At 40.3% G+C, this 16,202-nt stretch overlaps 1 protein-coding gene across 2 annotated transcripts in view; it reads right to left on the bottom strand.

Annotated features, from left to right (window-relative positions):
• Positions 1-16,202, bottom strand: part of LOC129747623 (diencephalon/mesencephalon homeobox protein 1-B-like) — a 93,331-nt gene that overhangs the window by 58,577 nt on the left and 18,552 nt on the right. Inside the window, exons 1-2 of one of the 2 annotated variants that reach the window (XM_055741915.1) lie at positions 3,820-4,109; positions 3,200-3,323 (exon numbers count right to left, since the gene is read on the bottom strand). In XM_055741915.1, the coding sequence (XP_055597890.1) occupies positions 3,200-3,296 (97 nt within the window). In that variant the 5' untranslated portion in view covers positions 3,297-3,323; positions 3,820-4,109. Of the gene's footprint in view, positions 1-3,199; positions 3,324-3,819; positions 4,110-16,202 lie in introns of those variants that run through there. The other variant, XM_055741914.1, reaches the window with a different exon arrangement.

Here is a 16,202-nt window from a genome sequence, read left to right as displayed (position 1 = left end):
ATGGGAAAACGTAAACAACATCATCATCGATACATGTCGCTGTTGCTGTTGGTTTCGCGCAGAACGTACCGGATTATTCCGCACCGGCTGAAGGTGAGCAAAAACAAAACACCTCAAACGGATCGCATAAACATCCATTCTCCTCAACGCACAGGCAACGGTAAAGGCGACGACACCCAACCTGAGGAGCAACCAGTCAATTCGAGAAGAGCTGAAGCTTGCAACCTGTGGCGACTGTGCTGATAGTTTGTCATTGCCGACGGTCCCAACTGGGTGAGTGACGAATAAGCGCTTAAGAAACTTTTAAGAAAAAGAGAAACAACATTTGGTTTCTACAAAGCCGTTGTTGATGAGCTAAATTCCCGCCTTGAGCCAAGCAGCTAGCATGTGGCCAACAGACCCAGCTGCAGGCAGTCGGAGGTGCTCCGGGCAGTTGTGGTGCGCCCGTGGAGCAGTGTTGCCTGTTCCTGTGATAGTCGTCCCGACGCAAAAGCTGTGATATCCCTGTGCCGAACCAACTGTGATATGGATGTTGTTCGTCTTGTTTGTCAATTTGTACACTTACATATGTAGGAAATACGGGCCCGTAAGTAGGATAAAATTATGTAAGCTAGCCTAGGTTTTGAATATGTCCTATTAGTGAAATTTCATGTAAGTAAATTGTGATAATGCTACAAAGATTTGGATTTTGCGTGTTTGTGTTTTGGGTAAAAGTAAGCCGTGCAGCACACACTGAAAATCAGTAGTGCTCAACCTGTATCAACCTTTAACATGAAAAATTGTAAATTAAAGCTTGATGTCTAAAAGAACCGTCTGCATCACCAAATATTCTGCAAATAATACCATTGTATAGCCCAATTTACGATGCAACTTTCATCTGAAGACACAGACAAGTACTTAACAAAGCTGATAAAAACACTATTTTTTGTGCTTTTAACTCGAAAAATGAAAATGTTTGAAATCTAAAAACATGCATGTGTTTCTAAGTCGTAAAAATGAACCCAATTTTCTGTTTCTCCCGGCGCAAATTATCAGATAATAAAAAACCCCACATGCGTTGTTCCAAAATCACAAAACTTGGAAAAATTATAAAAATGCAAAAATACTTGCAACTTTTATCTATTTCCCGGTGAGAATACCGTTAAGAAGCCAAAAAAATCGCTTAATTTTGTTCACCAAATGGGACATGTTTTTTTGCTATCCTTCAGCTATGTTTTAAGTTCCATTTCATAACCGTGCAGCGCACAACAATTTCGCCGTACTCCCATTTCTCTTTTGTAATACTTGTAAACAGGACATGCCAACTGTCACCACAAAAGAGAATTATGTCATCACGAATTTACCCAATGGGTCCAAGAAAAGGTCTACTCCGACAAAATTGAGATGACACCGTGCATCTATAGTCAAGTACCGTTTTTACTCAACAGGTTTTTTTTTAATATTGTGGTACGGTTTTACAGAAATTTTATTTATTGAATTACTGAATTTATAGCGCACGCAAGCAATCTTAACTAAAGGGTGATACGGTCAAAATTTGGTCAATATCAACTTGACGTATTTCTTTCAATTTTGCATTCTAAAAACCTGAACACCCCTCATTTTGAAGGTGTGTGTGTAAAATGTTGCTCCAATTTTGATTTTGGAATTCACTCTTCAGTTGTCAAAATGCCGTCCAAGGAAGAAGAGCTGCGTATCAAAATTTTGCTGGCGCATAGGGAAAATCCGAGCTACTTGCACGCAAAGCTGGCAAAATCGCTAAAAGTTGCCAAATAAACCGTTAAAAATGTAATTAAAGTGTTTGGGGAACGTTTGTCGACAGCCAGGAAGTCTGGATCGGGAGGAAAACGAAAACCGGAAGCCGCTGAGACGACAAAGAGAGTTGCCGTTAGTTTCAAGCGAAACCCTAACCTCTCTCTCCGAGATGCCGCAAATAAGCTGGGTGTATCGTCTACAACCGTGCATCGAGCCAAAAAACGAGCCGGACTATCGACTTACAAGAAGATGAGACTCCAAATCGCGATGATAAACAAAATACGACAGCCAAAGCGCGATCTCGGAGGCTGTACACGACGATGCTGACGAAGTTTGACTCCGTGGTAATGGACGACGAAACCTACGTCAAAGCCGACTACAAGCAGCTTCCGGGACAGGAGTTTTATACGGCAAAAGGAAGGGGAAAAGTAGCAGATATTTTCTAGCACATGAAACTGTCAAATTTCGCCAAGAAATATCTGGTTTGGCAAGCCATCTGTACCTGTGGCTTGAAAAGCAACATTTTCATAACTTCCGGGACTGAAATTTACGTGAAAGAGTGTTTAAATAAACGTCTGCTGCCTTTCCTGAAGAAAAACGGATGTTCCGTACTGTTTTGGCCGGATTTGGCATCTTGCCATTACGGTAAAAAGGCCATGGAGTGGTACGCCGCCAACAACGTGCAGGTGGTTCCCAAGGACAAGAACCCTCCCAATACGCCAGAGCTCCGCCCAATTGAGAAATACTGGGCTATTGTCAAGAAAAGAAGACAAAAAAAACTGCTAAGGACGAGCAGCAGTTCAAAGCAAACTGGCTTTCTGTGGCGAAGAAGGTGGACAAGGTGGCTGTACAAAATCTGATGGTTAAGCGTAAGGCCCGGCAACTCGGATTTGGAAAAGCGGAAGCCTAACTGAGTATTTTTCCTGAATTTTATACTAATTAAACTTGAAAAAGAAATTTAATTTGATTTTTCAAATAAACGGTTTCACCGATTTACACGCGTTTTCCCTTGACCAAATTTTGACCGATCACCATTTGTGTTTGTGGTGTAAAATTTCTGAATGTTGTGGCTGGTTACGACGTTACAGATGAAGATGGATTGTTTTAGCAAGAAAAATCCAAAAAAGTGCAAACACAGGTAGCTACTAAAAAACTAAGCCGTAAATATATCATGATCATCATCATTCATCATTCTGGGTGCAAGCCATATTTGTGAGCCGTTCTATTTTTTTTCGGAAAATTTATGATATCTACGGCTTATGATTTTCCTTTCCTCGATTCTCGTGTTTCTCCAAAATTTTCCATCACCTTCGAAACTTTGATTATTTACAGGTACGTAAAGTACGAAAGACTTAATCAGAACTCAAGATTTGAATCCCTGATATAATAGATCAGCTAAATTGTTTTCGATTTGATTATGTACCTATAATGTTACAAAAATACTTACAAGGATGCGTCGGCGCGAAGGGATACTCCAGTGTCGGAAGCCGCGGGGGATGTGGACCGGCCGGATGCAAAGACGGGGGACAATGGTAGCAGAACATTCCACGACCCGCTGTAGCGGAACCCAGCTGCAATAACGATAGAGAAAAACGTTAGACGGAAATAGATTCAATAAACATTGTTCTGGGAACTTATAAGTATGTGTGGGGGCAATATTCAGAACGGGTTTCCCGCTTAACGAAGCCTAAGAGTATCTCACAAACCAGTCATGTAGTGAGCGAACGCTCAGCGTCAAATTCAATTAAAGTTAATTTAGATAGAATTGTTTGACTATAAACGCTGTTAATAATGTATTCATAAATTAATTGTAATAAAAACTAATTTATCGGTTGGCATCGCGGCACGTTCTGTCAGACGGACTGCGTTGTTGTAGAGATCTGTAGTTCAGATCTTGTGGTTCGCGTTTTGGATCGTTCTACACGGATGGTGACAGACTCCAGTCAGTCCCGAGAGTCAGTGTCATTCGGTCCAATGGAATTAAATTAATCAAGACGAATGAGCTTTTTTCCCTTTCTAGCTGCCTCTCAGCTCGCAGAAAAACCTACATGAACTATACACACTCGCCTGGTTATGGTAATTCAAACTGGTGCTGAAACAAAGACCTCCGGGAGTTCTCCAACTCTATGAGCCCGCTGCTGATGAATTCGTGTTCCTCAATTGAATCGAATCAATTCGATAGACTTTGGTCGATTAAGCCGGCGCGATATCGACGATGGGTTGCCTCCCGCAGTGATGCTTTTTCTTCTTTTCACTCGTTTAACTCAAAAATGCATTTGACTAAAAACAAATTTTGAACAACAACCCTACAACAACTTGAAGTTTAATTAAATTTTCCCGCACATGATGATGGAAATCTAGCGAGACATTTTGGACGACAAAGGGACTGACTAGTGGTAACATGTGATTAGCGATAAACCGTACATATTCTGTGACTGCCGTCTGGTTGTTATTTCCGCCTACTCGGTCGTTAATTATTATGTGCTGGCCAAAAAAATACGCTTATTTCAGCAAATAATGGTCCTGAATCATGCATAATTTTTATGGCTGTAGTAATTTATTTTTTTTTGAATTTTTTGTTAAAAAATATACTATTTACACCCATAGCGAGTTAGTTATTTCCATACAGATAAATAAAAACTCAGAGGCAGAGGTACTGGTCCCGAATTTTTGACATGACATGGCAATATGATTGAAATATAAAAGTGCTGTAATGTAATATCGTTTATATAAAAATGACGTTTAACGGTGTTAATCTAACTTGTCCTCCGAAATTCCTCAACCGATTCTCATGAAATTGTTCTTAGAATATTCTGTAGGCATGATAATAGGTTTCTATAAAAAAATCTTATCACAAAGTTATATCAATTGTTTGTAATTATTTGAATCAAATAAAAGACATGGCTTTCAATATCCCTTCAATATTTTTCACCCAGTCGCCATGAGAAGATATGCGCCTTTTCACGCGGAACACCGGTAGGATGCTAGCTTAGATGTGTTAACTTAACATCCTTAGGAAAAAAACGAGACCAGCCAATTTGGGACCAACCAGTGAGGGACAAAATAAAGTGTCCAAATTATTTTTTTTCCATTTCTTTCTGGTTAAAATTCAACGAAAACATATCGTAATCATTTTTTAAATATTATTTATTATTTTCTTTTCAAGTTTTGTGAATGCTGAACTGGTTTAAAAAGATTTTTTTTTTGATAGAAAAAAAACAGTTAATATACCAATAAAAACAGGGACATAATAAAATGTCCAGATCAGTACAACTTCAAATAAATCAAACTGAAGGCAAACAAGATCGATTTAATAATGGGTTTCCTTTAGCCTTCAACACCTCCTGCAAGCGCTTGGGCATTAGACTGGCCCATAGCAAAAAAAAATCTTTAAATTCCACGCGGCACCCCCTAGGTTGGTGCATTTAGGTGAAAAAATGACTTCCTGAAAGTTTCATGTCATTTGGAAGAAGCACGAGCTGGCGCAAAGGAATTGAAATTCATATGGAGATTTTCGGCAAAATGTATGAAAAATAGACATACTTTCACTCTTTGTGATCTAAAATATGTTTCCAGTATGCTAGAAAGCTCAGAATTTCAGGAATTGTAGTTCAAACAATGACAAACAAGTTTGTAGAAGATTGTGACGCGATACCAGTTGATTGTGATGAGTTATCCGCAATTGAATGTGTAATTTTTTCGCATTTCATCGATATATCGTGAACGGTGTATAGGTGGATTACTAGTAACTAACTAGATCGCGTTGTCAAACATGAGAATTACAGATAGAAAGTTTGTGTCTCCGGCAAAGTTGTAGCTTATTTCATAACAAATATCTTTGCAAAAAGTTGAAAGAAAGATTTGAAAAACTATAAACTGCTGCACTGAGTGACGACGCGATCAAGTTAGTGCGATTATTACTAATAATTTATTAGCCCATACACCGTTCACGATATATCAATGAAATGCGAAAAAAATCACACATTCAATTGCGGATAACTCATCACAGCCAACTCGTATCGCGTCACAATCTTCAACAAACTTGTTTGTCATTGTTTGAACTACAATTTCTGAAATTCTGAGCTTTCTAGCATATTGGAAACATAATTTAGATCACAAAGAGTGAAAGTATGTCGAATTTTCATACATTTTGCCGAAAATCTCCATACAAATTTCAAGTCCTTTGCGCCAGCTCGTGCTTCTTCCAATTGACCTGAAACTTTCAGAAAGTCATTTTTTCACCTGAATGCACCAATCCAGGGGGTACCGCGTTGAAAAAAATGTTGTAAAAATCATCCCATACAAATTTGGGCCAGTCTATTGGGCATACTTTCAAAAAGGTTGTGCAAGTGTTGCGGGTCGAGCTTTTTCCACGCACGCTCCAGGGCGTCAAAATAAGTATTTTTGTTTGTCACACCAGTCATCGATAATCTGTGGTCATCGAAATTGGTGATGGGGTTCAGAGCAGGACTTTGTGGGGATCAATCAAGGGGTTTGATGCGGCAGGAACGGAAGAATGAGTTCGTCAGCTTGGCCGTATGCTTCGGATCGTTATCCTGCTGGAAAACAAAGCGCTCTTCGAGGCCCGTCTTGATGAGGTTTTCCCGCAGGGTATTGCAATATGACTCAGCTGATGATTCCGTCAATTTTTACCAAACTGTCCACCCCACCCCAAGAAAAGCACCCCCACATCATCACGTTACCTGCTCCGTGCTTGACTGTTTCTTGGATATGGCGTTCTTAAAGCTCCTACCCGATTTGTGCCACACACGATCCCGCTTCTTCCGGTTAAATAGCTCGGATTTTGATTTCATCGATCCACAACACTGTTTTCCAGTATTCGAGCGGTTTATCGCTATGCTATGGTACCAACTCCTTCGCTTGGATGCGATGACGGACAGTACGTCGCGATACCGAAAGTTGGATCTCTTCCTGTATCTGCCGGATCGTAATTTTTGTGTTTTTCTTCACCTCAAGAACGATTTTCTTGTCCGTTCTGGCATCTGTCTTTGGCTTCCGTCCTCTTCCCGGGCGATCTACCATCGATCCGAACGTTTTCATCTTCTTCACGAATTTTGATACCGCTGTCTTGCTGATTTCGTAGTGCTTTGCCACTTCCCGGTGTGTTTGACCGTTATTGACATCACGAACAACCAGTTTCCGGATGGATAACGGAATGGAACCAGAAATTTTTGAGTTCTCCATATTTTACAACTTATTCCATCGTAGACATCTATTTCAATACTTCAGAGTCAAGCCAGTTGTTTATGAAACGTCAAAATACACAAAACAAACTAATTCGAGGGGCCTCGCGATGGAAACTTATCGAAATTATATTGATTTTTGAGTTGGTCATTTTATTTTACCAATTTTTTTGTTGGAATATTAACAGTTTTTTTTTCTATCAGAAATACTATATAAACAACATTTTAAAAATGACTACGAACTGTTTTAGTTGAATTTTAAACAGAGAAATAAAAGAAATGATAAAAAAATAATTTGGACACTTTATTTTGCCCCTCACTGTAGCTTTTGTTTGAGAATCAAAATAACATAACAGATGTTTGGGGCTTGTGATATAGCTCAGTTGGCAAGTCTGTTGTCTCCTGAGCCGATGTCCGTGAGTTCGAGCCCAAGAGTAAACATCGAACACAGTTGTACCGGAAAGTTTTTCAATAACGATCCGCCAACTGTAACGTTAATAAAGTCGCGAATGCCATAAAGATGGTAAAACGACTATAATCGAAACAGAAAAAAAATAATAGATGTTGAATCAAGTAATATGTATTTAGGAGTTTTTAACTGAATTTAATGAAATTTTCTATGCAAGTAAGTTTTGACAAAACAGTATTCTACCCAATTTGTTGAGTTTTATGACCTTAACTTTATTCAATACGAGATTTTTTATGACATTATTTATGTAAAATACGACAAAATCACAGCAACTGTAGAAAAAATGGTCATCAAATTTCATACACAAGCAAGTTTTTACATAGAATGATAATTTATTGAACTGAATTGAATTGAAAAGGAACCCAAAAACAGTAGTTTCCATTACATCTAGAACGTCTACCAATAAAAAAAGAGATGATTTGTTATTTGTTTATTCAATCAAAAGACCAAGTAAAGGTCTAAATTAAAACTCAAAATTAAAACTAAAACAACACGAAATTGACATTAAAAGATTTCTCAATAGTTTCTTATGACTTTTCTTCGGAAAACATCCCTCGATAAGTCAAAGTCGAAGAACTCGGAAAAGCGGTAGAACGTTTTCATAACACCGATGAAAACACTATTGTCCCCGTAGTTGTTCAAACGAATCGGAACATAACAGTTGAAGGTCCTGGTTTCTCAGTCCATGGTGTCTCACACTTAGAGAAATAGCTTCCAGTAGCGTAGGAAATCGATTCGCGATGTCAATAAATCGGCGACGAAAGAGGCTCGTGTTGCATTTCTTCGGGCTTGAAGTGTATCCATGTCTATGAGACGACATCGATGTTCGTAGCTTGGCAGGTGGAACGGTGCTTGCCAGTTTAGGGGTCTGAGGGCATGACGCAAAATGTGTCGCAGGATGGCCTCGAGCCGCTCGGTACCGTTCTGGTAGTAGGGACACCAGACAGCTGATGCGTATTCGAGGATGGATCAAACTATGCTGTAATACAGGCTCTTCATGCAGTACACGTCTTAGAAGTGCTTGGCCACTCGAATTAAAAATCCGAGGCTTCTGGAAGCTTTATCGATGACGTAGTTCGTATCTGTTTACGGTCAAGTATTACGCCCAATTCATTGATGTGGGCCATCAGCGCTATGAACTCATCCCCTAAGAAGTACTCCGCGCAAAAAGGCTGCCGTCTTCGTGAGAAACTGATGACTGCACATTTACTGCGATTCAAAAGCAGGCAGTTGATGTCGCACCACTGTGCGGATAGATTGAACTGATTTTGCAGGAAATCAATGTCGTCCTGACCGTTAATGGTGTAGAACCGTTTAAGATCATCAGCATATCAAAGTTTCGAGCCGTCGAGGAGTGAGAGCACATCGTTAAAATAGATTGAGAAGATAATCGGTCCAAGGTGATTACCTTGTGGCATACCGGAGGAGGCAGAGAACTGGCTGGAGAGAGAGTGGAAAATTGTTGCTTACAGTGCGAGAAAATCGGATCGATGACGACTGATTCGAACAGTTTGAAGATTGCACATAAATCGGAGATCTTTAGCAGTTGATATCTTTCCAATCCCCCGTTTTATGGACCGAAAACATGTAAGCTTCCTTCCACAGTGAAGGGTAGGTGGCTCTGTCAAGAGAAGCTTGTTAGACATTGGTCGTTTTAGAAAGGTAGAAGGTATACCTTCCGGGCCTGCAGAAAGGTAGTTTTTGAGCTTTACCGCTGGTTTAGTAGATGTGAGTATGTGACCGCATCCTCTCTTCGTGAGAAACTGATGACTGCACATTTACTGCGATTCAAAAGCAGGCAGTTGATGTCGCACCACTGTGCGGATAGATTGAACTGATTTTGCAGGAAATCAATGTCGTCCTGACCGTTAATGGTGTAGAACCGTTTAAGATCATCAGCATATCAAAGTTTCGAGCCGTCGAGGAGTGAGAGCACATCGTTAAAATAGATTGAGAAGATAATCGGTCCAAGGTGATTACCTTGTGGCATACCGGAGGAGGCAGAGAACTGGCTGGAGAGAGAGTGGAAAATTGTTGCTTACAGTGCGAGAAAATCGGATCGATGACGACTGATTCGAACAGTTTGAAGATTGCACATAAATCGGAGATCTTTAGCAGTTGATATCTTTCCAATCCCCCGTTTTATGGACCGAAAACATGTAAGCTTCCTTCCACAGTGAAGGGTAGGTGGCTCTGTCAAGAGAAGCTTGTTAGACATTGGTCGTTTTAGAAAGGTAGAAGGTATACCTTCCGGGCCTGCAGAAAGGTAGTTTTTGAGCTTTACCGCTGGTTTAGTAGATGTGAGTATGTGACCGCATCCTCTACTACAATCGTTCTTATGCAGAAACCGAGTGGCGAAACATTCCAAGCAGCACTCTTCACATGTTCTGGGGATGTTTAAGCAGAAGCAAAGGTACTCGAGAATTTTTGAGAAAAGAGTTTACTGATTCAGCAATCAGAGTTCGTAGTACTGCCATCCGGAAACATTTGAGTTGGAATACCAGGTTCATTCCGCTGACATTTGACATGCTTCCAGAAGGATTTTGGGTTGGACTTGAGGTTACGTTGTACTTGGAAAAGATAATTTTGGTAACAACGTTTACAGTCTTTTTCAAAAGCAGAGTTCAGTCTTCGATATACATCCTTAGCTTGGGAAGATTTGAGCTTTAGATGATTATTTAGGGCTCATCTCTTTGCCGTCTTCAGTCGACTCAGTTCTTTCGTAAACCAGTCAGTCCGCAAATTCTCGTTAGTCGAGCGCCTTGGCACGTGGCTGTCTATAACGTAATTTAAGTTATGCGAAAAGGTTTCGGTCGCTGCATTGGTATTCAATAGATCGAGTTCAGATTCCCAGTCGATGGTGACCAGGATATGGAAGATGACATCGAAATCCGCTTTCTCCAGTGACCTCGAGCGAGACTAGTAAAGCTGGATGATGCTGGACTGCCTTAACGAACGGAGCAGGAGCCAAATCAATGATCGGAATACGAGATCCATCGCTAGCAAAGCAGATATCCATCATACGGTACGGTACGTACTCAGGGAATCTCGTATGATGTTTACAGACACCGAGAATGTAGAGCGCACAGTATCCGGGAACAAACGGCTACCATAGTTGGGGCACCACTTCAAACCAGGCATATTTAAGTCACTAATGACGAGATTATGGGGGCGCAGAGAGAGCTCACTTTGGATATGCAGAGAGAAAATGACTCCGCCAGGGCCAGGTACAGTACGCATACGTAGAGTTCTCGGTTGCAAAGATCGATTCGGGTCCTTTCAAGTTCCAAGTCGCGAATAGAGTCATCGTCAATGAGCAGTGCATGGAAATTGGATTTAACAGCAATTGAAACTCCACTCCCAGTGTTCTCCTTGCTATTACGGGGACTGCGGTCACAACGAAAACAAAGTAATATGGTCCATATATCTGTCTTGAAATGGTACGGTCGTTCAGCCATGTTTTAGAGATAGCGTCGACGTCGTCAGGAACAAACCATACTTGCCTGAGCTCACAGACTGACGAACCCCTCTGTGGCTGATAGTTCCGGCGATTGCAGAAGTACGGCTAAGAGAACTATCACTAAACCCACTAGAGGCCGTCGACAGATCTGCCAAATCTGCGTGGAAGAAGTGGTGCACCCGGGTATTTGGGAACCAGTACGCGGGTATGAGGATGAGGGTCCAACACGCGTTCGGGGGGTCAGGTCCCTGAACTGCAGATGCGACCGGAGGAAGAGCGATCGCCAACTCCCAACAACAAAATGAGTAGATGCGCAAAGTGGTGACTATGGTGGGTCAATCACTTAGAGATGTGTCAACACGTCAGTGTCCGTGTGGCACAGTGTAATTCCGGAGGTGTCAGGGATCGACACGCGTTTCGGGAATTGATGCGCCTGAACCGCGAGTGCGACCTGATGAGGGCGGTCCACAGCTCGATTAAAGCTTCGGGGAGTAATGCACCCGACTTGCAAACCGGGTAGTTGCGCTGAGTGGTGACTTAAGTCAACACTAGAGGGTTCGGAGAAGTCTGAGTCTTACACGTGGCTAAGGGGGCCTTGGCTCCTAATCCGCGTGTGCGGCCAGAAAAAGTGTCATCGACAACTTGCTAACATTTTGTTTAAAGATCTGCTCAGTAGAACGCTACTGTGTACTCGATCAGAAGAGAAAACAATATTCAATTTTTTTTTCCCTATCAGAATGATATACAATTTAATACTCATAGGATGTTAAAATATTTGTATTATAACAAAAAGTCAATGCAAGCATAACTTAGTTATGTCACCAGCCCTTGATAGCATTATATCAAGATCAGATCAGCCGAAACTTTCTCGCACATCCTCAACTACGTAATCGACCGTCATGTGCCGAAACGCACCGCCAATGCTAATCCTCGGACTCCATGAGCTACAGCAGCTTCACGACAACTGAAAGCGACAAAAAAGCGTGCCCTTCGAAATTTCAACAAGCACAAATCTCCGCATACCAAGGAAGAATATCGCAAACTCAACTCCGCCTATAAAAATGCCTGTCAACGTAGCTATCAAAACCATCTTAGTCAAATTCAGCAAAATCTCAAGACTAGCCCAAAATCCTTCTGGAATCACGTTAAGAATCAGCGGAATGAACCTGGAACACCGTCCTACATGTTCCTGGATGGCATCATGGCGAACTCTGACTCCGGAATCTGCAATCTCTTTGCCAATAAATTCTCGAGCATCTTTGATACATCTTCAATAACCGACGACCAACTGAATTGTGCTATCAGGAGTGTTTCACTACTGGGATTTTCTTTAAACGGTATTACAGTCGCGGACACAACCATCTCTAAAGCAGCCACTAAGCTCAAAATCTCCTTATCTACGGGCCCGGATGGTATACCAGCTACCTTCCTGAAGCGTTTTATGCCTTCTTTGCTGACTCCTATCAGGCTTATCTTCCAAGCTTCGCTTGACCAGGCCACCTTCCTTTCACTGTGGGAAGAAGCTTACATGTTCCCGATTCATAAAAAGGGAGATAGGAAAGATGTTAATAATTACCGAGGAATTCCAGCTCTGTGTGCAGTAGCCAAACTTTTCGAATTGGTGGTTTTAGATCCCATTTTCATGTTCTGCAAGCACAACCTCTCTAACGACCAGCATGGATTTATGCCTCAACGCTCAACTACAACTAACTTACTAACCTTTACCTCGTATGTGCATGAAAGTTTTGCAAAGAAATCCCAAACTGATGCCATCGGTTTATCTGTCTGCCGCATTCGACAAGGTGAACAATGATATTGCCATCGGAAAGCTCGCGCGTTTAGGATTTTGTGGATCTCTTATTGGTGGGCTCCGCAGTTACCTTACTGGACGTAAATTGACAGTTCGTACGGGTAACTGTTTTTCCAGGCAGTTCTCAGCTTCATCAGGCGTGCCTCACGGAAGTCATTCAGGGCCGTTAGTATTCCTAATCTACTTCAATGACGTGCTGCAACTCCTCGATGGACCAAAATTGGCGTATGCCGACGACTTGAAACTGTACTACCCTATCAATGGCTCCGAAGATGTGAACTTCCTGCAGAACCAGTTTAACCTCTTTGCCTCCTGGTGTGATGCCAATCGCCTACCTTTAAACCGTAATAAATGTGTCGTAATATCATTTTCCCGCAAACGACGCCCGTTCTCAACCGTTTATTTCCTTGGAAACGATGCAATCTCTCGAGCTCAACACGTGAAAGATCTTGGTGTGATCATCGACGCGCGGCTGGATTTTTAGTATCACACCAACTAAATCGTCGACAAAGCCTCCAGAAGCCTGGGTCTTCTTTTCCGCATGACGAAGGACTTTAAGGACATCTACTGCCTGAAGAGCCTTTACTGCAGTCTGGTTCGATCGATCCTCGAATATGCTTCTGCGGTTTGGTGCCCATATTATCAAAACGGTTCTGATCGCATCGAAGCCATCCAACGACGTTTTTTGAGGTATGCCCTTCGACACTTAAACTGGCAAGACCCTTTTCAACTTCCCAGCTACGAAAGCCGCTGCCGCCTGATCGACATCGACACGCTGCAAGCCCGTAGGACCGCCACTTGTGCTTCTTTCGTCGCTGATCTGCTTTCATGAAGGATCGACTCTCCCGCACTTTTGGAAGTTCTTCCACTTAGCGTCCGACCTCGTGGTTTGAGGAATCGAGATCTTCAGCTTTTCGTTCCTGTTAGGTTTAACAATTACGGGGCCAAATCTGCAATATTGGCGTCATCAAGACTTTTAACCGCTTCTCAGAGCATTTTGATTTTGACGTTTCGAAGGTTGTATTCCGAAGAAGAATTCTTAGTGTTCTAAGTTCAGTGTAGATTTGTATTTGTAGTTAGTCTCTTAATTTTTAAGTATCATTTGGATCAATATATGATCTGTTGATTTAATAATAATAAATAAATAAATATCTCAATCAATTAAGATTTCGACCACCAAAAAACGCAAAAATAATGTAGTTGGCATACACAAGCTTGTATGCAATGTGTGGTTTGTCGACAGAAATAAATAGGTAGCAGAATTTTCCATTTTTTTTTTATTAGAATGTGTCAAGGAATATTTAAAGGAGGTAGTGCCGAGGCACCCTTGCTTTGGTAGTGGTGTAGCTGGTGACGTCACTGTTGCCAAAGGCTTTGAAATCGATATGTAAAAATCAGCTTTTTGTTGAAATTGATAACTAAATAGTGAAAATTTAATATTTTCTTCTATACAGTCAGAGAATAGATAAAAATCAATCGATTTGTATAATTATAAGATTTGAAAACACTTTTTGATGTAGCTTATTTCGTAGATAAATATTTCAAAAATAATACAGACACCAAGTAGTTGTTAAGAAAATGAAATGCTTTGGCGATTTTCAATTGTTTTGGACTTTTTATCGAAAGTCAAGTGTAGTGAAAACCAGTTTAATGTGGAACTGTAAAATTTTGAGATTTTTTATCGTGTATAAAGTTTAATATTAAATTGTTCGTTCAAGGAATTCTTTCAAAATAGTTCAAGTAATAATGTTTTTCATGATCATCAATTTATTTATGAAGTGTTTATTGAAAGAATATCAAAATTCGGAATTACATAAGAATTTTCTTCATTTTTTTCTTATCTTTGGTCAATGGAAAAGGTCCTTGTTTGTTAAGACGCTTGACACATTTTTCTGAAGCCTTTTTTTTGAACGATAAATGGCTTCAAAACTGGATCAAATTATCGGAAACTGCTTTAACAGCAGGCCAGCAATGAACGAAACCGGATTTTTAGGTAAAATTCGCTGTATCTCACTAAAATGTCAACAACACTTGATACAATTTTTGTTTGGAAGACAACAATGACGTCACGACAGATTGTATATTGAAATCCAATATGGCTGTCGGCACTACCTTCTTTTAATATTCCTTGAGAATGTGTATTAAAAAAAGCCTAAAATACAATTTCAATTAAAGGATCATCAAATTGGGAAATTATTTTCACTTGCGTTTACTGTTTTTGACACTTCTTCTACTCTGTTTCTCCAAACCTTTTTCTTTCCTTTATCCTGCTACTGTACACCACGAATTTCATCCGTAGTAACTTGGTACGACAAGTATAGTTCCGGTAACGTATCACTAATGTTCAGAAATGATTTTATGTTATTTTAAATTATTATTTTTAATTATTTCAGGTATAACCTACAACGTGCTGATCGTGCTTCCTACATACATAAATTAGCAATGATTTAGTGCTTAAAAGGAATGGATTGAATTGAAATAAACTTACTGGTACTTTATACCTATTATAGAAATTTTCTATAAGCTATCTTTGTTTTATTCGCCAACTACACGCTTTGTAACTTCCGTTTTATCTCTTCTGACAATCTTCCTAACTACATGCCTTCTATTTTATACATATATCTATCTTTTTTTCTTGACATTTATGTAGCTTAAAGGCACTTAAAACTATCCAAATAAGCTTCGCTGGCAACCGTGATGATGGAGACGCTTTGTTACTTCTGTAACGCCCGTAGCAATTCGTCAAACGTCTTGAAATTTTCATATCACATTAGAATGTTTCCCGGAAACATTTCTGCTGATTTTTTTTTTGCTTGAATTACCTTTCACTAAGTTATGTACAATGTGAAGGTATTGTGGCCTAATAATATCACACTCAGAGGGCTCACATTACAAATAGTAATTGCATTATTTCGAGTTCGCAAATCTGCGGCTTCGATTTTTTTTCAAGTTCATGTTTTCTGACTCGCAGGCGATGTTGAACTTGAATCTTGTCATTTCTACTGAAAGATGCATGATTTTTTTTCTTTTTTATAGGAATTTAACCCATTAAGGTCATTCTTCCTCGAAAGATGCATTATAAAAAAACTATTGATATCATTTTTGACTCTAGGTGATGGAAGCTTTTTGCAAACTTTAAATTTTAGTCTTCACATCACTGTATGCTGTACCTTTATCAACAATGGAATGGACCACTCTAGATGCACACAAATTTTCGCACAAAAAGCAATAATCTCTAATCCTGCATTCCTATGGTAAGAAATGTTGTTTGTATACATACACCGAAAACGTTCCTGACCCTCGAATCCAGCTCTTTTTCCCTGAAGAGCTGTTCTGCGACAGACCACTTTGCTGTATGGACTGACCGAACAGAACGTCCCGCATGTATACGCATCGGAATCAAAATATCAGAAACAATTCGCGCACTCTGACGGGTGCGATGACGGTGATACGTATGCAGATGAATTTAAATTATTAACTTAATTCAATTCAATGAGATCTAATTTA

This window comes from Uranotaenia lowii, chromosome 2, assembly GCF_029784155.1.
Source record: "Uranotaenia lowii strain MFRU-FL chromosome 2, ASM2978415v1, whole genome shotgun sequence".
In the NCBI taxonomy this organism is placed as follows: domain Eukaryota; kingdom Metazoa; phylum Arthropoda; class Insecta; order Diptera; family Culicidae; genus Uranotaenia; species Uranotaenia lowii.
Note: the sequence above shows the minus strand (reverse complement) of the source record. Positions and strands in the feature narration are given on the sequence as shown.